Source organism: Phyllobates terribilis, unplaced genomic scaffold, assembly GCF_046119375.1.
Source record: "Phyllobates terribilis strain yellow unplaced genomic scaffold, ASM4611937v1 Scaffold_1__5_contigs__length_1240528914, whole genome shotgun sequence".
Taxonomy (NCBI): domain Eukaryota; kingdom Metazoa; phylum Chordata; class Amphibia; order Anura; family Dendrobatidae; genus Phyllobates; species Phyllobates terribilis.
The window spans coordinates 36,907,559-36,926,502 of NW_027362761.1; the positions used below are offsets into that span (position 1 = coordinate 36,907,559).

Consider the following 18,944-nt stretch of genomic DNA (forward strand, 5'->3'; position numbering starts at 1 on the left):
ACAGATCCATGTAGTATATTAGCCGGCTTATGGCCTATTAGTGAGTCCCATACTATTAGTTCAGGAGTACTGTCTAGCACTCAGTGCACCCCACAGACACAGATACCTCAATTTCCCCACCAACATTACAGGGATTGACTGCACCCTGCAGAAACTGAAAAAGACCATAGTCTTAGATGATATTTTGACTAAAATAGGCAATCTCGCAGCCCGTGTTAAGGGTCCCCATTGTCTTGTCCCTACACTAAAATTAACAGTAATTTACTGAAAAGGACATCAAATCCCCCAAAAAATCACAGAAAAAGTGCCATACTTATCAATACCTGGTCACAGCATGAATTATACTGCATGATGCCGCAGGCCCCAATGATAAAGGCTGAGGCAGCACAGGTGCAAAATACTGATGGACAACCGCTCACACATCTATCATGAGCGGTGATAAATCCAGAAGTGGTGACGTGTTTCTATTATACTTTTCCTCTGATTGTTCCTCACCTGGTTTTGACTTACAAATACTGATGTAAAAAAAACTCACCAAACACTGACAGTGTGAACGTGGCCATAAGTGTAGTGCACAGTGTCTGCCTTACAGCCTGTTAGTGACTCCCATACTATTATAGTCAAATATAAAATACAGTTTTTGTATTCCAGCTTCCTACCGCACCAGTTACAGTACAAATCAAGAAATGTAAAGGACTTGGCTTGAATTCAAACATTTTCATCCGCGGGTTGGATCCAGCTTTCATCTGTTTTTGGTCTGTGTCTCATCAGTATATCCAGGTGCTGCCGTTTTTTAATTTCACCGTCTTATTCACTTAAATGGTTGCAGTTTGGCTGAAAAAGAGCCCAGAATAAGGGGACAGGACTGCAATGCGACTATCGTTCAGCAAAATGATAGGTGAATAACCCCAAACAATTTCATGTGTCATGTGTCGTCAGTGAAAAACAATGAGGGTACACTTACGACAAAAAACAGGTAAACGGACATGTGAATAAAGCCTTACACGCAGGGCATTCATTTTACGTCAACACATTTTATGATTGTGGGTATACAGAATTTTTTTTTTATTAATTTGCATATAAAGTAAAAAGGTTTCCGTTTGGTCAAGATGACCCAATATTCTACAGTAATGTGTGCCAAACAAACCAAATAAAATCTGCTCAGAAATTAAACAAAAAACACGCGGTAAAAGAAAACCTCAGATTTAATCAATGTAACATTACAGTGGGCTACTCATTTGTCTGGATACTACATTCAGGCCCATGCTACTGTGATTTTTGTTTAAATAAATCTTTTCTTCCACATAAGGTTTGTCGTTGATTTCATAGTCCTTTTTTTTCCTTTAAAAACTTACTTATGCTTTTTCGTTGCATAAGTGCTTTAGATCCCTAATGTAATGTGGCCATTTAGAACACAGTGTGCATCTGCCCCAAAGCCTAGTACAGTTTCTGGATCTCCCAGGGATCTTTTTCCACAATTATCTATGAGGCTCCTAAGTACTGATGGAAGTAGAGACCAAACAGGCTAGTGACAATTTGGCACACAGAGACCCACCACGTCAAAAAGCCAAACAGACCACGGAAGAAAATGGAAGAGAAGATGGTTCGGAAAGAACTCAGTGCCCCTATTATCTGCTGGACGGCAATCTGAACATCCTCAGAGTCTTCCTCTTCTTCAGAAGAAGTAATGGGTGGTGCAGTAGAAGACTCTACTACAGGGGAAAAGCCATCAGTTTCTGGGTACAGACCCCAAGAATAATCACCTGGAAAAATACATATAATAATTGCACAAAACATGGAATAGAGACTTATCAATACCTAATTCATGGAATTTTCCACACAAATTATGCTAACGTGGTTGGGCTTGGTAAAGGATTTAGACCCTGATTCATCAGAGCAAGATCTTCAGAATTCTGGAGTAAATTGCTCTGTAAAGTCGCAAAATATGGGGGCAACTTGGAGTTGTGACAACATTTTGTGACTTGATTTTTTTCAAGCCAGTTTCCCCCAGCTGCGCCAAAATGGATGGAATTGGGAAGGAACAGGGGCACGATGCCACAACTTGTCTGGTTCATGATGTGCTATGGCGTGGTGGATGGAGGTGTACACCACCCGTCTGGCGCTCCTGATTCATTAAGAAGCGTATGCCTCTTCATTAATCAGTAACGTCTCCCCTCATCAAGACCAGCGTGAAAAATGCTAGTCTTGATGAATCGGGGCCTATATGTGTAAGCAGACTGTTCGGATGTCCCATAAAACCCATCATCAAGAAAAATACAAGTTAATGCAGAAGTTGGGGAAGATGACATCAACCAACAGCCATTGTGTGTATGGTCTAGCTTAGTTTAGGGACGTTCCATGCATGGCAAGCTGTGTAGGCCAAAGCATGTTCTCACTTATGAAAAGAAGATATTTTTCAGTGTGTACAGTAGAAATAACTGACTCCCCTTCCCTTCACCTGGTGACCAAGGGACCAGCTCATGTATTGTACTGCACATTTAGATCCCCAATCAGCATGTGCCCTTTAGTAATATAGCAACCACTGACTGATCACTTTGGCTGGGCACTGTGGCCAATGTCTACAGTGAAATGCACAAGCTGGATGGGTCTCCCACCAAACTGCATTCCCCACAAAGTGGCAAATATTTGGCATTGTACGTTAAATGTGGTTTTATATTGAGGATATAGAGCATTTACAATTTTACCTACCCATTGACTTCAGCAAGAAAACAGTATGAAGGGTAAAAATGATCGGTGCCAAATACTGTAGAGCCACTACAGTAAGGTAACAAAAGATGCGGGAAATCTGCACAAACAAAAGAAAAGGAAAATGGTCCCACACGTCATTATATTATTTTTTTCAGATGCCAATTGGGGTTAGTTTTAATCTTGTAATAATAAAAATAAATAGTGTAAATACAAACAAAATATACACCACTAAATGTGTTTTCTTTTTTATGGCCGTGCACAATAGAACAGATCTATTCTACGGGCTTTACCTTCTGGCTACATTGTAATATGTTTCTGAAGGACTATGCAACATTTAAAGGGAAGGAGGCTTTACCCCTATAATATAATATCAGGATCTTAATAACATGTTTAAAGTGGTTGTCCACTACTTTGTCATTGATGACCTATCCCTAGTATAGGTCATCCATGTCTGGTCGGTCGGGGTCCGACCCCACGTGATCAGCTGTTATCTGTGTCGGTGGCCGTCAATGCTCAATTGTGGAGCTGCTCTGTCTTCTGATACTGGCCGAATCAGGGAACTGCACATCCGCCTCCTACTGATTAGAACAGTTAATTGGCGGGGGTGCTGGGTCTCGGACCCCGACCGATCAGACATTGATGACCTATCCCAAGGATCGATCATCAATGATAGAAGCGTGTGTAGCGCTTTCTGCTAATCATGCTACTGTGGACGCGATACCAGTGAACGGTGAATAACGGATCTCCCATACTAGTCTGCGTACACAAGAGCTGGGATTTAATAATGTTTTTACACACTCCTCAATAACACTTTGGTGATTAAAAAGTTGCTTTCTCTTGGCTACTTACTTTACGCTGAATCTCCAACATGGATATCCGCCCAGCCTCTCTCTTCATTTGATCAACCCAACTATTAGCTAATCCGAGGTATGCCTGCAAATGGAAGCGTGTTAAGGAGAGGCGGAGGAGACATAAAATCGCGATGACCCAGAGGCGGAAAGTGTTGTATGTGGAATCAGACATACTGAAAAGATAAAAGAGGTTATTTCGTTCTAGCATGTTCATTCTGTCATTTTCTTAGGTTGTAAAGTGTCACAAGAAAATACGAAAAGCCTGGTTTCGGCCTTGTTCACACAGGATCATTTTACACCTTATATAATATGAAACTGAAATAGAAAAAATAAAACAAAATATTGTGTAAACGGACAAAGAAAAAATAATCACCAGAATTAAAAAAGATACACTTTTTAACATAAAACCTAATTTAAGCAATAGGTCTTAGGGTCCTAGCAAGGAAATTAGAAATGAATATTAGATCTGCATCCACTTTGTCTTGAGATAGAGTTATAGAATACTTTATTTTTTTATTACTTACAGCTGTACAGCTTTTTTACCCATTGGTGCATTTAAAAGAAAGTCTCTGGTGATTGGGCGGATCCACATTAACACCACAATGACAGGAGGCAGAAAGCTGGCATGAAGCAGAAGCCTGCAGAAAGAGGTCACATGAGCGATATCAGTAACAGCCACGAGTCACATACTCCACTATGTTCAGATGTGCGCACCCTGCAATCTTCTGTGGCCCCATAAATTACTACCTGCCTCTTTAAAACAGAATACATTGCATTTTTATATTGAAAGTAACATGATTACGAGAAAGTCAATGGGAAATACTGATGAACCAGCACATTACTACCATGGTTTTCTGAACATTAAAGAAGCCCTCCTCCCATCAAAGTTTTTATCTTATTAATATACAGTGCCTTGTGAAAGTATTTGGCCCCCTTGAACTTTTCCACCTTTTGCCACATTTCTGGCTTCAAACAAAGATATAAAATTCTAATTTTTTGGGGAAGAATCAACAACAAGTGGGACACAATCGTGAAGTGGAATGAAATTTATTGGATATTTTAAACTTTTTTAACAAATTTAAAACTGAAAAGTGGGGCGTGCAATATTATTCGGCCCCTTTACTTTCGGTGCAGCAAACTCATTCCAGAAGTTCAGTGAGGATCTCTGAATGATCTAATGTTGTCCTAAATGACTGGTAATGATAAGTAGAATCCACCTGTGTGTAATCAAGTCTCCGTATAAATGCACCTGCTCTGTGATAGTCTCAGGGTTCTGGTTCAAGTGCAGAGAGCATCATGAAGACCAAGGAACACACCAGGCAGGTCCGAGATACTGTTGTGGCGAAGTTTAAAGCTGGATTTGGATACAAAAAGATTTCCCAAGTTTCAAACATCTCAAGGAGCACTGTGATCATATTGAAATGGAAGGAGTATCAGACCACTGCAAATCTACCAAGACCCGGCCGTCCCTCTAAACTTTCATCTCGAACAAGGAGAAGACTGATCAGAGATGCAGCCAAAAGGCCCATGATCACTCTGGATGAACTGCAGAGATCTACAGCTGAGGTGGAAGAATCTGTCCATAGGACAACAATCAGTCGTACACTGCACAAATCTGGCCTTTATGGAAGAGTGGCAAGAAGAAAGCCATTTCTCAAAGATATCCATAAAAAGTCTCGTTTGAAGTTTGCCACAAGCCACCTGGGAGACACACCAAACATATGGAATAAGGTGCTCTGGTCAGATGAAACCAAAATCGAACTTTTTGGCCACAATGCAAAACGATATGTTTGGCGTAAAAGCAACACAGCTCATCACCCTCAAAACACCATCCCCACTGTCAAACATGGTGGTGGCAGCATCATGGTTTGGGCCTGCTTTTCTTCAGCAGGGACAGGGAAGATGGTTAAAATTGATGGGAAGATGGACAGAGCCAAATACAGGACCATTCTGGAAGAAAACCTGTTGGAGTCTGCAAAAGACCTGAGACTGGGACGGAGATTTATCTTCCAACAAGACAATGATCACAAACATAAAGCAAAATCTACAATGGAATGGTTAAGAAATAAACGTATCCAGGTGTTAGAATGGCCAAGTCAAAGTCCAGACCTGCATCCAATCGAGAATCTGTGGAAAGAGCTGAAAACTGCTGTTCACAAACGCCCTCCATCCAACCTCACTGAGCTGTTTTGCAAGGAAGAATGGGCAAGAATTTCAGCCTCTCGATGTGCAAAACTGATAGAGACATACCCCAAGCGACTTGCAGCTGTAAACGCAGCAAAAGGTGACGCTACAAAGTATTAACTCAAGGGGGCCGAATAATATTGCACGCCCCACTTTTCAGTTTTTAATAAGTTTAAAATATCCAATAAATTTCGTTCCACTTCACGATTGTGTCCCACTTATTGTTGATTCTTCCCCCAAAAAATAGAATTTTATATCTTTATGTTTGAAGCTAGAAATGTGGCAAAAGGTAGAAAAGTTCAAGGGGGCCAAATACTTTCACAATGCACTGTATAGCAGTCATCATATTATACAGCGCTGTGTACTTACAATTGCTCATTTTGCCTTTCTACCCAACTAATTCTTCTCTTTTCCATTAGGTCTATGACCTCACATGATTAAAAACTGACTAGCTGAATCCTTCTAAGCTCTATGTAGAAACAGGAGGTCAATTTTCCCTGTATGAGTCATAAGTCACTGCAAAAGTCCCTACCCAGGGTGCATGAGGGTCAGGAGTTGAAGAGGGGGATGATAAATGCAGAGAAAAGAGACTTCCTGTTTCTACATAGAGCAAAGAAAAGAGAAGAATTACCTGGGTAGAAAGGCAAAATGAGCAATTGTAAGAACACAGTGCTAAAGAATATGATGATTGCAATATATTAAGAGAATAAAAATTTTGATGGGAGTGCTTCTTTACAGTGAAATTCTGGGTATAATGGACTTAGTATGGTTATTTAACACAACTGGATCTTTTTTTTCTGGTCCACCCAAATGTCATTTAACCCCTTTACAGCCTGTGACGTATTAGTATGCACCAGGCTGTAACCCCCGGTTCAGTGAGGGCTCCAGCTCTGAGCCCACACTGAACCGGACACACGTCAGCTGATTATTATAGCTGACATGTACCCGCAACAGCCGCGGATGGAATCGCCCGCAGCTGCCAACATGTTAAATGCCGCTGTCAATTTCTGACAGCGGCATTTAACAGCGCCGCGCCGAAAGCACGTCACTTACCCCACCCATCGGTGACCCCGTCACGTGATCGCGGGTCACCGATGGGTGGTCATGACAACCCTGGGTCTGCAGCAGACTCCAGTGGTTGTCATGAGCTGATCGCTATGAGCGCCACCTAGTGGTTGGCGCTCATAGCACAGGAGCATTTCTGCTGCATACAGGGGATCTACTTGTCCCCTGTATGTAGCAGAGGCGATCAGACAAGTGCTGCTTCTAGTCTCCTATGGAGACTATAGAAGCAAGCAAAAAGTGAAAAAAAAATGTTTTTGAAAATATTAAAAAAATATAAAAGTTTAAATCACCCCCCTTTCGCCCCATTCAAAATAAAATAATAATAAAAAAAACCCCACATACACATATTTGGTATCGCCGCGTTCAGAATAGCCCGATCTATCAATATAAAAAAAGAATTAATCCGATCGGTAAACGGCGTAATGAGAAAAAAAATTCTAAACGTCAGAATTACGTTTTTTGGTCGCCGCAAAATTGCAATAAAATGCAATAACAGGCGATCAAAACATCAAATCTACCCCAAAATGGTATCAATAAAAACTTCAGCTCGGTGCGCAAAAAATAAGCCCTCACCCGCCCCCAGATCCCGAAAAATGGAGACGCTACGGGTCTTGGAAAATGGCGCCATTTTTTTTTTTTTTAGCAAACTTTGGAATTTTTTTTCACCGCTTAAATAAAAAAGAACCTGTACATGTTTGGTGTCTACTAACTCGTAATGACCTGGAAAATAAGTTTTAGCATTCAGTGAACGTGGTAAAAAAATTAAAAAAAAACCCATTGTGGTATTGCACTTTTTTTGCAATTTCACCGCACTTGGAATTTGTTTCCCGTTTTTCAGTACAGGATATGGTAAAACCAGTGATGTCGTTCAAAAGTACAACTCGTCCTGCAAAAAATAAGCCCTCACACAGCCATATTGACCAAAAAATAAAAACGCTATGGCTCTGGGAGCAAGGGGAGCAAAAAACGAAAATGCAAAAACGGAAAATCCCAGGGTTGCGAAAGGGTTAAGCCATCTTTGACAATATACTTACTGGAGCATGGGTCTGTCTGCTGCCATCTTAAGAGCATCCAGGTGAGTCTGAGCCAATCGCAGGCCGGGGAATGTCAGACAAGCACCAAGGAATGAGCATAGGGCAACCAATGCAATTTTGAAACCCAGTTTAATAAAGGGGACCCTGAAAAACAGCACACATGGACTTAGAACAGCAGCATGGCATTCATGCAACTAAATTATACAGTGATGTGCAAAAGTTTTAGGTATGGAGAAAATGCTGCAAAGTAAGAATGCTTTCAAAAATAGAACTGTTAAGTTTATTTTTCTCAATGTATAAAATGCAAAGTGAATGAAGAGAAAACTAAATCAATTCAATATATGGTATGCCTTTAAAAAAATTGCACAAATTCTTTTAGATCATACATGTCAAACTCTGGCCCGCAGGGTGGTTTTATTTGGCCTGCGACACCAGAACCACCACCCTAATATGGGGCCATTATTTTGTATGGAGGACTTTGTGGGGGCCCATTATTCAGTATGGAGGACTATGTGGGGCCATTATACTGTATGGAGGAGGACTATGTGGTGCCCATAATACTGTATGGAGAACTATGTGGTGCCCATAATACTGTATGGAGGACTATGTGGGGTCCATAATACTGTATGGAGTACAAGGTGGGGCCCATTATTCTGTACGGAGGACTATGTGACGTCCATTATACTGTATGGAGGACTTTGTGGGAGCCCATTATACTGTATTAAGGACTATGTGGGGCCCATTATACTGTATGGAGGACTATGTGGGGCCCATTATTCTGTATGGAGGACTATGTGGGGCCATTATTCTGTATGGAGGACTAGGTGGGGCCATTATTCTGTATGGAGGACTATGTGGGGCCATTATTCTGTATGGAGGACTAGGTGGGGCCATTATTCTGTATGGAGGACTATGTGGGGCCATTATTCTGTATGGAGGACTATGTGGGGCCATTATTCTTTATGGAGGACTATGTGGGGCCCATATTCTGTATGGAGGACTATATGGGACTCATTATTCTGTATGGAGGACTATGTGGGGCCATTATTCTGTATGGAGGACTTTGTGGGGCCATTATTCTGTATGGAGGACTATGTGGAGCCCATTATTCTGTATGGAGGACTATGTGGGGCCCATTATTCTGTATAGAGGACTATGTGGGGTCCATTATTCTGTATGGAGGACTATGTGGGGCCCATTATACTGTATACTGGTTGGCCAGCGACTTTGTCCAAGTTTTTCATTTTGGCCCTCTGTGTGTTTGAGTTTGACATCCCTGTTCTAGATACACTTGTACTTGTTTCTTCAAGCATCTTGGAGAACTAACCACAGAACTTTTGTGAATGTAGGGCTATGCAATGCTTCGGTCTCACCATGTAATCTACAGACAGACTAGATGTTCACATCCGGGCTATGGCCTGTGGCATATCATTCATTGCAGGACTCTTTGTATTAACACTTTGCAGCATTTTTTCACACCTGCCTAAAACTCACAACCATATGTACAATATTTAGCTATAAAGCCCCACATTCAGTTAGGTCGAAAAATATGACAGTGACAACTTTTGCCATTTTAGCGGTTTACCAAAACATTTTCAAGTTATATAATCAATATGGGCTTAGTGTGCAGACGCTCAGTTTTAGGCCACGTTCACACGTTCAGTATTTGCTCAGTATTTTACATCATACTGTCAGTGTTTGGTGAGTTTTTTACATCAGTATGTGTAAGCCAAAATCAGGAGTGGAGCAATCAGAAAATATAATAGAAACACGTCACCACTTCTGGATTTATCACCCACTCCTGGTTTTGATTTACAAATACTGATGTAAAATACTGACCAAATACTGAACGTGTGAATGTGGCTTTAATTTGAGAGTATTCACATCGTAATTGGAGTAAGGATTTAGGAATTATAGCTCTTTAATATGTAGCTGCCTATTTTTCAAGGGACCAAAAGTAACTGGACAAATATCTCAAAAGCTCTTTAATGGGCTTTTCCTTTGTTAACACGTGTGACATTTGCATTTGGTAGCTGTAATGGTGAATCCACAACATGCAGTCAAAGGGGCTCTCAATGGAAGTGAAACAGACCATCATTACACTGAAAGAAAAGAAGAATCCATCAGAGAGATACCAGAAATCAACAGTTTGGTACATCCTGCACCCCCTCCACCCCCAAAACAAACAAACAAAAAAAAGCAATGCAGTAGTGTGCTTGGGAACTCAAAGAGGCCTGGATGTCCAAGGAAGACAACAGTGGTAGATGATCGCAGAATCTTCCTTTCACAAAATCCACCCAAGTCTAAGTCTACCATAAAGAGAAGACTTCATGAGCGCAAGTACAAAGGGTCCACCACAAGGTGCAAACCATTAATCAGCCTTAAAAATAGAAAGGCCAGATTAGATTTTGCCAAAAAACATCTAGAGAAGCCAGCCCAGTTCTGGAAAATAATTCTTTGGACAGATGAAACTAAGATCAACCTGTACCAGAATGATGGGAAGAAGAAAGTATGGAGAAGGCTTGGAACGGCTCATGATCCAAAGCACACCACATCCTCTGTATCGCATAGTGCCGGCAGTGTGATGACATGGGCATGCATGGCTTCCAATGGCACTGGGTCACTAGTGTTAATTGATGTGACAGAAGCAGCCAGATGAATTCTGAATTGTACAGGGCTATACTATCTGCTCAGATTCAACCAAATGTAGCAAGGTTGATTGTCCATCTATACTGTGAAGCGCCGTCCAATGACCCAAAACAAACTGCGAAAGCAACCAAGGAGTTTTTAAGGCAAAGTGGAATATTCTGCAATGGCCGAATCAGTCACAAGATCTCAACCCCATCAAGCATGTGTTTCATATGCTTAAGACAAAACTTAAGGTAGAAAGACCGACAAACAAGCAACAACTAAAGTCAGCTGGAATAAAGCCTGACAAAGCATCACAAAGGAGGAAACCCAGCGTTTGGTGATGTCCATGGCTTCCAGACTTCAGGCACTCATTCCCTGCAGAGGATGCTCTACAAACTATTAATAAATTAACATTTTATTTATGTTAAAGTTAATTTGTCCAATTACTTTTGAGACCTTCAAATGAGGATGCTTTGTAGAAAAATGGTTACAATTCCTAAACATTTCAGAGGATATTTTTGTTCAACCCTTTTAATTGAACCTGACAGTCTACACTTCAATTGCATCTGCTATTTCATTTTAAATAATAAAACAAAATAGTAGCATGCAGAGCCCAAATCACAAAGATGTGGTCACTGTCCAAATATTTCTGGATCTAACTGTATGTTGCACACTTAGGCTATTTTCAAACGCTGTGTTTTTTGCTGCGTTTTTTCTCTGCAGGAAGAATTTGCTCTCTTAACAGTAAATACACAGTGTTCAAAACGCACATTTTGAAGGGTTTTTCGCGTTGTGGGTGCGGATTACATACAGGTGCTTCTCACAAAATTAGAATATCATCAAAAAGTTAATTTATTTCAGTTCTTCAATACAAAAAGAGAAACTCATATTATATAGAGTCATTACAAACAGAGTGATCTATTTCAGGTGTTTATTTCTGTTAATGTTGATGATTATGGCTTACAGCCAATGAAAACACAAAAGTCATTATCTCAGTAAATTAGAATAATTAACAAAAAACACCTGCAAAGGCTTCCTACACGTTTAAAAAGGTCCCTTAGTCTGTTTCAGTAGGCTCCACAATCATGGGGAAGACTGCTGACTTGACAGATGTCCAGAAGGCAGTCATTGACACACTCCACAAGGAGGGTAAGCCACAAAAGGTCATTGCTAAAGAAGCTGGCTGATCACAGAGTGCTGTATCCAAGCATATTAATGGAAGGTTGAGTGGAAGGAAAAAGTGTGGTAGAAAAAGGAGCACAAGCAACCGGGTTAACCACAGCCTTGAAAGGATTGTTAAGAAAAGGCCATTCAAAAATTTTGGGGAGATTCACAAGGAGTGGACTGCTGCTGGAGTCATTGCTTCAAGAGCCACCACACACAGACGTATCTAGGACATGGGCTACAAGTGTCACATTCCTTGTGTCAAGCCACTCATGACCAATAGACAACACCAGAAGAGTCTTACCTGGGCCAAGGAGAAAAAGACCTGGACTGTTGCTCAGTGGTCCAAGGTGTTTTCAGATGAAAGTAAATTTTGCATTTCATTTGGAAATCAAGGTCCCAGAGTCTGGAGGAAGAGTGGAGAGGCCACAATCCAAGCTGCTTGAGGTCTAGTGTGAAGTTTCCACAATCAGTGATGGTTTGGGGAGCCATGTCATCTGCTGGTGTAGGTCCATTGTGTTTTATCAATACTAAACTCAGCGCAGCCGTCTACCAGGAAATTTTAGAGCACTTCATGCTTCCCTCTGCCGACAAGCTTTTTGGAGATGGAAATTTCATTCTCCAGCAGGACTTGGCACCTGTCCACACTGCCAAAAGTACCAATACCTGGTTTACACACAACAGTATCACTGTGCTTGATTGGTCAGCAAACTCGCCTGACCTTAACCCCATAGAGAATCTATGGGGTATTGTCAAGAGGAAGAGGAGAGACACCAGACCCAACAATGCAGACCAGCTGAAGGCTGCTATCAAAGCAACCTGGGCTTCCATAACACCTCAGCAGTGCCACAGGCTGATCGCCTCCATGCCACGCCACATTGATGCAGTAATTGATGCAAAAGGAGCCCCGACCAAGTATTGAGGGCATTTGCTGAACACACATTTCAGTAGGCCAACATTTCGGATTTTAAAACATTTTTCAAGCTGTTGTTATAAAGTATTCTAATTTACTGAGATAATGACTTTTGTGCTTTCATTGGCTGTAAGCCATAATCATCAACATTAACAGAAATAAACACTTGAAATAGATCACTATGTTTGTAATGACTTTACATAATATACGAGTTTCACTTTTTGTATTGAAGAACTGAAATAAATTCACTTTTTGATGATATTCTAATTTTGTGAGAAGCACCTGTGTGTGCTTTGCCTACAGTACATGTTTTTAGGCTATGCGTGCATGCTCAGGATTTGAAGCAGAAATTTCCACAGAGTTTCTGCATCTCCTTGGCAGGAAAAACACTGCGGAAAATCCATGCGGTTTTGACGCGTTTTTTGTGTGTTTTTGTCATGCGTTTTTTCAAATGCATTGTATAGGCAAAAACGCATGCGGAAACGCACAAAGACTGGACATGCTGCGTTTTTTTCCGCACATGAAATCCGCTCAGGAAAATTCCTGATCATGTGCACAGACCTTGCAAAATGTCATAGGAAGTCATGGGATAAGGTATGCAATGTGTTTCTGGCCCATTTCCGCGCTGAAAAAACGCACCAAAAACGCACTGCGTGCACATAACCTTAATAAAGTTAGTCTTATTCACCAAAAACATTTGTTGCGTTTTTTTGCAGTCTTTATTTTCTTCCACTTACTCATTGCTTTCTATGGTGAAAAAACTTTGCAAAAACGCTGAAAGAATTGATATGCTGGAGATTTACAAAATGATGCACTTCTCAAATTCAGTCAGGGAATAAAATAAAAAACAAAACACAAGTGTGTGCATGAGATTTCTGAAATCTCACAGCTTTTACTGGTACTGTAAGAAGCAGCTTTTAAATTTGCATTAAAAAAATGCTGCATGTGAACATAGCATTAGACAGAACATGTATCATGCAGGTTATCAATACTAAATACCACAAGTGTACTATGATGATGTATTAAATAAGGTTCATCAAAAAAGATGTCCAAAAATAAGAAACCAGGTGTTTATATTATATGTAGGATTAAAAGAGAATTTGTAAGCAGATTTTTGCCATGTAATCTGAGAGCAATCTGGGGGTGATGGGGGCAGAAAGCCTGATTCTAGTGATGTATCACTTACTGGGCTGCTTGCTGCAGTTTTGATAGAATCCCTGTTTTCTCTGCTGTAGATGTAGTGATCAGAATGCTGAGCCGTGTATAACCCCGCCCACGCCCCTGATTGGCAGCTTCATGTGTACATTGTCAGCAAGCTGCCAATCAGTGGTGGGGGTGGGGTTACACAGATTAGCCCGACTGCTCTGCACATGAGAACTAGTCCTCTAGTGTTATCTCCTGCTGATAAAACACTGATTGCACTGAAACTACAGGGCACAGCCTAATAAATGACACATCCTTGGGAATCAGGCTCTCTGCCCCCTACAGCATGCTGCTCTCAGATTAAATAGCAAAAACCTGCTGACCGATTTGCTTTGACACCATCTCATACATAACTTGCTGTTATCTGGGCAAATGTAAGTATATTGATAAAAAAATTCTAAGAGGCAACTTACGATAACTGCCAGCCTTGTGGTTTTAGCAAAATTTCCAGATTGTGACAGATATTATCTATACCTGCAATAAAAAAGCTCTATTACACATGATGAGAGACATAGAAAATCCATGAGAACTGAGAAGATATCACATAGAAACCATAACCATCCCGACCAGGCGATTTTCCATTTTTATGCTTTTGTTTTTTCCACCCCTTCTTTTAAGAGCCAGAACTTTTTTTATTTTTCTGTCCACACAACTATATGACAGCTTGTATTTTGCGAGATGGTTGACAACATTCATTTCACCATGTGATGCAATGGAAAAAAATTCCAAGTGCGGCAAAATTGCGAAAAAAAAAAAAGATTTTTGGGTTTTGTTTCTACGGTATTATTTATGCAGTAAAAATAGCCCGGCAATATGATTCTACTGTGATTATGGCAATGCAAAAGTTACATAAATTTAAAATATATAAATAAAAAATTTGGAAATTAAAAAGAAAAAAAATTTGCTTGTGCTGTTATTTTCCAAGATCTGTAACGTTTTCAGTTTTTAGTCGAAAGAGCAGGCTGAGGGCTTGTTTTTTTTGCAGGTCGAACAGACATTTTTATTAATACCATTTTTTTTTTTTTTTTTTTTTTTTTTTTTAGATACAAAGTTTTAATTGCTTCTTATTGCATTTTTTTAGTGTAGTAGAAATACTGCAATTCTGGAGTTTAGATTTTTTGTCACAGTATTGCTGTGTCTAGCAAAAGTCATGGTCTCCTATGAAATCCATGTGGAAAAAGAACACGGCACTCCTGTGTATAGGTGCACAAGTAGGAGCCCAATCAGTAGCAATATATATGGAAGAACTTGGCTCTCAAATATAGAATTTCAAGGCTATTTAATTGAGAGTTGAAATCCACAGTGGGACATAACATTTCGGTCTGTGCATAGACCTTCCTCAGAGGCACCGATTGCCATGCTGTCATGGTAACCCATCATCACCCTGCGACTGCTCCTGAGCCCACATCAAAGTTATGGAGCCAACGTTGGACGTATAAGTACATCCAATGTCGGAAATAGGCCACGGCCCCAGTATTTGGTCAGTATTTGGTCAGTATTTGGTCAGTATTTTTTCTCAGGAATGGGAGCCAAAACCAGGAGTGGGTGATAAATGCAGAATTGGGGATTGTTTCTATTATACCTTTTCTGATTGTTCCTCACCTGGTTTTGGCTCCCACTCCTGAGAAAAAATACTGACCGAATAGTGGGGCCGTGGCCAAATATTAAAAATAGGACATAAGGGATTGGTGGTAACATGAATACCTGGTTCCAGTCCAAACTCTAAATACTCTTCTCTTACAACCATCACTATCATGGCGATGAGCATAAAGAAGAAGGCAAAGGTCAAGCAGACTGAGCGCTCTCCTCCCTCTTCAGAACGGAAGTAGTGCTTCATCATGGTAAAGAGGACTTTTCTGGAAGATTTAGGGTAAGGAATGACCAACATATGCTGCTTTTAGACACCAAGATCCCATTTACTGCATCCCCTTACATTAGCCCTTAAAGGATACATAGCAAAAATGACAGTCAGCAGGCACCACAAAACACCAATATTGATTTCATTCTGGGCATTCACGAGACAGTAGTATCCTTCAGTCAACAGGTAGATGATAGTGGAGTACAGTGAAAAGTCTATAAACCATTGGTACTCCAGGAAATATCGAAGCACTGCAAGAAGAAAGAAAAAAATAGAATTAAGTGCTATCACTAGAATGATATTGCATACTCAGACTGAACAAAAAGTTTGAAAGTGTCATCTAGGGTACAACAGAGTCTGATCTACAAAAAGTAGGTGGACTTCACTGTGGCTAGATAGAACCCATCAATGACAACTTGTTCTCACTGACACAGTGCCCATGGGTGATGGCATGGCCATGGTTAGTTAGGTGTAGTTGAAATCTATAGAAATAACGATTATAACAACAAATCAATATCTCACCCTATTATGTAGTTGTCCTCAAATGCAAACAGCCTGAATTTAGTCTATTTTCTTACATTTTAATATTTAAGAGTATCATTAGCATTTTATTAAGATAAGTCATGGTGTTGGCCATTATAGGAAGAAGCAGTAGTCATATACCTTATACTGAAGCCTGACCATGAGTTGGCACATCAGATGTGGCACGCACAGACATGTCTGTATCCCATCAAACTAAAATCCTATTCTAAGACAAACGCCACCCACAGGAATCCCAATGTTGACCCAAGCATAATATACAAACTCTGGAAACATCTCACATTGTAGCATACACTGTGCTCCTTTGAACAATTGATCAGAGCCTGCAATATCCCCTCCATTGCTTCGCTAAATAGCGTCAGAGTAAGCATGCCTTTATTGGTCAGTTTTCAGAAGTTATGCTGCCAAGATCACATTACCCAATGATACATATTTGTTGGGCTCAAGGCACTCCTGATATATCCACCTAAGCCAGGCAAATCTGTCAGCGTGTTTTCTTATAAAGCCCTTATACCCTTATTCGTTTAATTGCAGCATGGTGGCTCAGTGGTTAGCACTGCAGCCTTGCAGCACTGGGGTCCTGGGTTCAAATCCCACCAAGGACAACATCTGCAAGGAGTTTGTATGTTCTCCCCGTGTTTGTGTGGGTTTCCTCCAGGTTCTTCAGTTTCCTCCCATACTCAAAACACATACTGATAGGGAATGTAGATTGTGAGCCCCAATGGGGACAGTGCACATAATGTCTGTAAATTGTCTGAATTGTAAAGGGCTGCGGAATATGTTGGCGCTATACAAATAAAATAAAAAAATTGTACACCCCATACTAGTAATATCAAGCATGAATATATTTGCACAAACTGGCTAGATGATCACACCCACCCAAAGTCCCATAGTGGTCACATTGACTTCAGTCACATGATGTGGGAATGCCCGGCCATACATTCTTCAAGTGCAGAGTCACAAGTACCCTGGGAATCTTAAACCTACAATCTGAGAAGTTTTCACTGGAACATCATAATTTGGAATAATACACTGAGACACTCTTCATGACCAGAAAGATGATTACCTTAAAGGGGTTGTCCAGGTTTATCACGGAAGTCTGCAGGCCACGCACGTCTAGTTGGAATGTGGCCAATCGTACACATATTGCATACTTGCAGTTATATGATCGCCCGTTTCGGCCACTAGCAGTGGAGAATCCTAACAGCGCACGCTATGAGGATTCACAAGTCTGCAGTCACAGAGGGACTGAAGACTTTTTTGATAAACCCTTTAAAGTGAATGGACTTTAAAACAACAACTTTAAAATATAGGTTGGCAATCTAAATTTTAGGAAGTATAGGCTCCGATTCATCATTGTCCTTTGTCCAGTTTTGTGCCTTTTTTATTTTATTTGCAACCAAATCATTCTATTTGTGCTTTTTTGAGGTCTATTTTATATGTGCTCACCTGTTTGGTTTCTTTATGCTTTCTGGCTGGAGTCTAGCAATTCCAGAGGTTTAACTCAATGTATCAATTGTGACTTTTAAAAAAAGTTGCAAAATTTGGCGCAACTTCACTTCAGTCCCCTCTGGTGTATTTTTGAGTATGCCAATATTTTGTCGCAATTTGTGCGACTTTTAGTGCCAAAAGTCGCAAAAATAGTTTAAGATAGGAAAAAGCCAATTGATTGCTTTGCGCCAAATTCTTGAATCGTGCGAGTCATTTTTTATGAATTTGGCGCCAAAAATACTAACTAATACACACATCCCAAGACAAAAAAATAAGTAAATAAAATCAGTTTATGGCATCCATCTAGTCTCACATGATACACCCCTGAAGTAATTCACACGCCTTGCATGACAAGCTGGAAGGCGATTCTTTATTGGGTATGGTACTACACTATGGATATGATTATTACTGTGTATTAAACATGTATCATTCTGTCCCCTGTGATCACAAATGACAATCACTATGCATCACATGCCGCATAAGTGACCGGATTTCTTGTGCATATAAAAGGAAGTTTTTATAGTTTTATTTTACCTTTACCCAATAAAATCAAAAAAATTACCAAGCGCATCAACAGTAGTGATTGACGTGACCTCCAAATGAAGGTCAATGTCTCTCGGGACTGTAAGGGGTTTTTCATCTGTGATTCCATTCATTCTCCTACAAAAAAAAGAGGTTAACTAAGATGTAAAAAATATGCAAGCTGAAAGTTTAATGTCTCGCTAAATCTGACATGCACAGCATTACACTTTTCTCCTATTAGATAGGTAGATAGAGTCTAAAAGCTCTGTCAGCCCTTGCAAAAACCCATGACTCCATAATCCCAGATGGTCAGCCATAAGTGAAGAAGTTCTAAAAGATTATTCTAGTTTAGAAAAAACAAAACAAAAGATTAATTCAAGAGAGTAATTACCATTGATACTTAGTGTAGAGGTTGCCTGGGCATATGATACCTGTAATGACCTATGTGGGTGTAATCAGCGAATGGAGTTGAACAGCACAGCTAATAATAATAATAATCTTTATTTATAAAGCTTTATTCAATGCGTAGTGGCATCTACAGGGTACTGCGGATCAGTTATTCTCTTAAATAGGAGCTGAGCTCCAGTTCTCAGCAGAAGCCAGTATGGATTAAGTAGAGTTTGTGCTGTTCACCATTAACCATATTTTTCAGACTATAAGATGCATTTTTTTCCTCCAAAATTTTGGAGGAAAGTGGGGGGCGCGTCTTATAGTCCGGATGTACCTTATAGTCCAGCTGTGGATTGAATGGGTGGGGGCGGCAGCAGCGGAGGAGCGGG

General features: G+C 40.4%; 1 protein-coding gene across 1 annotated transcript in view; it reads right to left on the reverse strand.

Moving 5' to 3' along the window:
- Positions 1-461: 461 nt before the first annotated feature.
- The window catches only part of TMEM161A (transmembrane protein 161A), a 61,092-nt gene continuing 42,609 nt past the window's right edge, over positions 462-18,944 (reverse strand). Inside the window, exons 4-12 of the mRNA XM_073661033.1 lie at positions 18,206-18,303; positions 15,707-15,863; positions 15,459-15,610; positions 14,168-14,228; positions 7,844-7,987; positions 4,085-4,198; positions 3,559-3,733; positions 2,710-2,806; positions 462-1,763 (exon numbers count right to left, since the gene is read on the reverse strand). Coding sequence (XP_073517134.1) covers positions 1,483-1,763; positions 2,710-2,806; positions 3,559-3,733; positions 4,085-4,198; positions 7,844-7,987; positions 14,168-14,228; positions 15,459-15,610; positions 15,707-15,863; positions 18,206-18,303 — 1,279 coding nt within the window. The 3' untranslated portion in view covers positions 462-1,482. The remainder of the gene's footprint in view (positions 1,764-2,709; positions 2,807-3,558; positions 3,734-4,084; positions 4,199-7,843; positions 7,988-14,167; positions 14,229-15,458; positions 15,611-15,706; positions 15,864-18,205; positions 18,304-18,944) is intronic.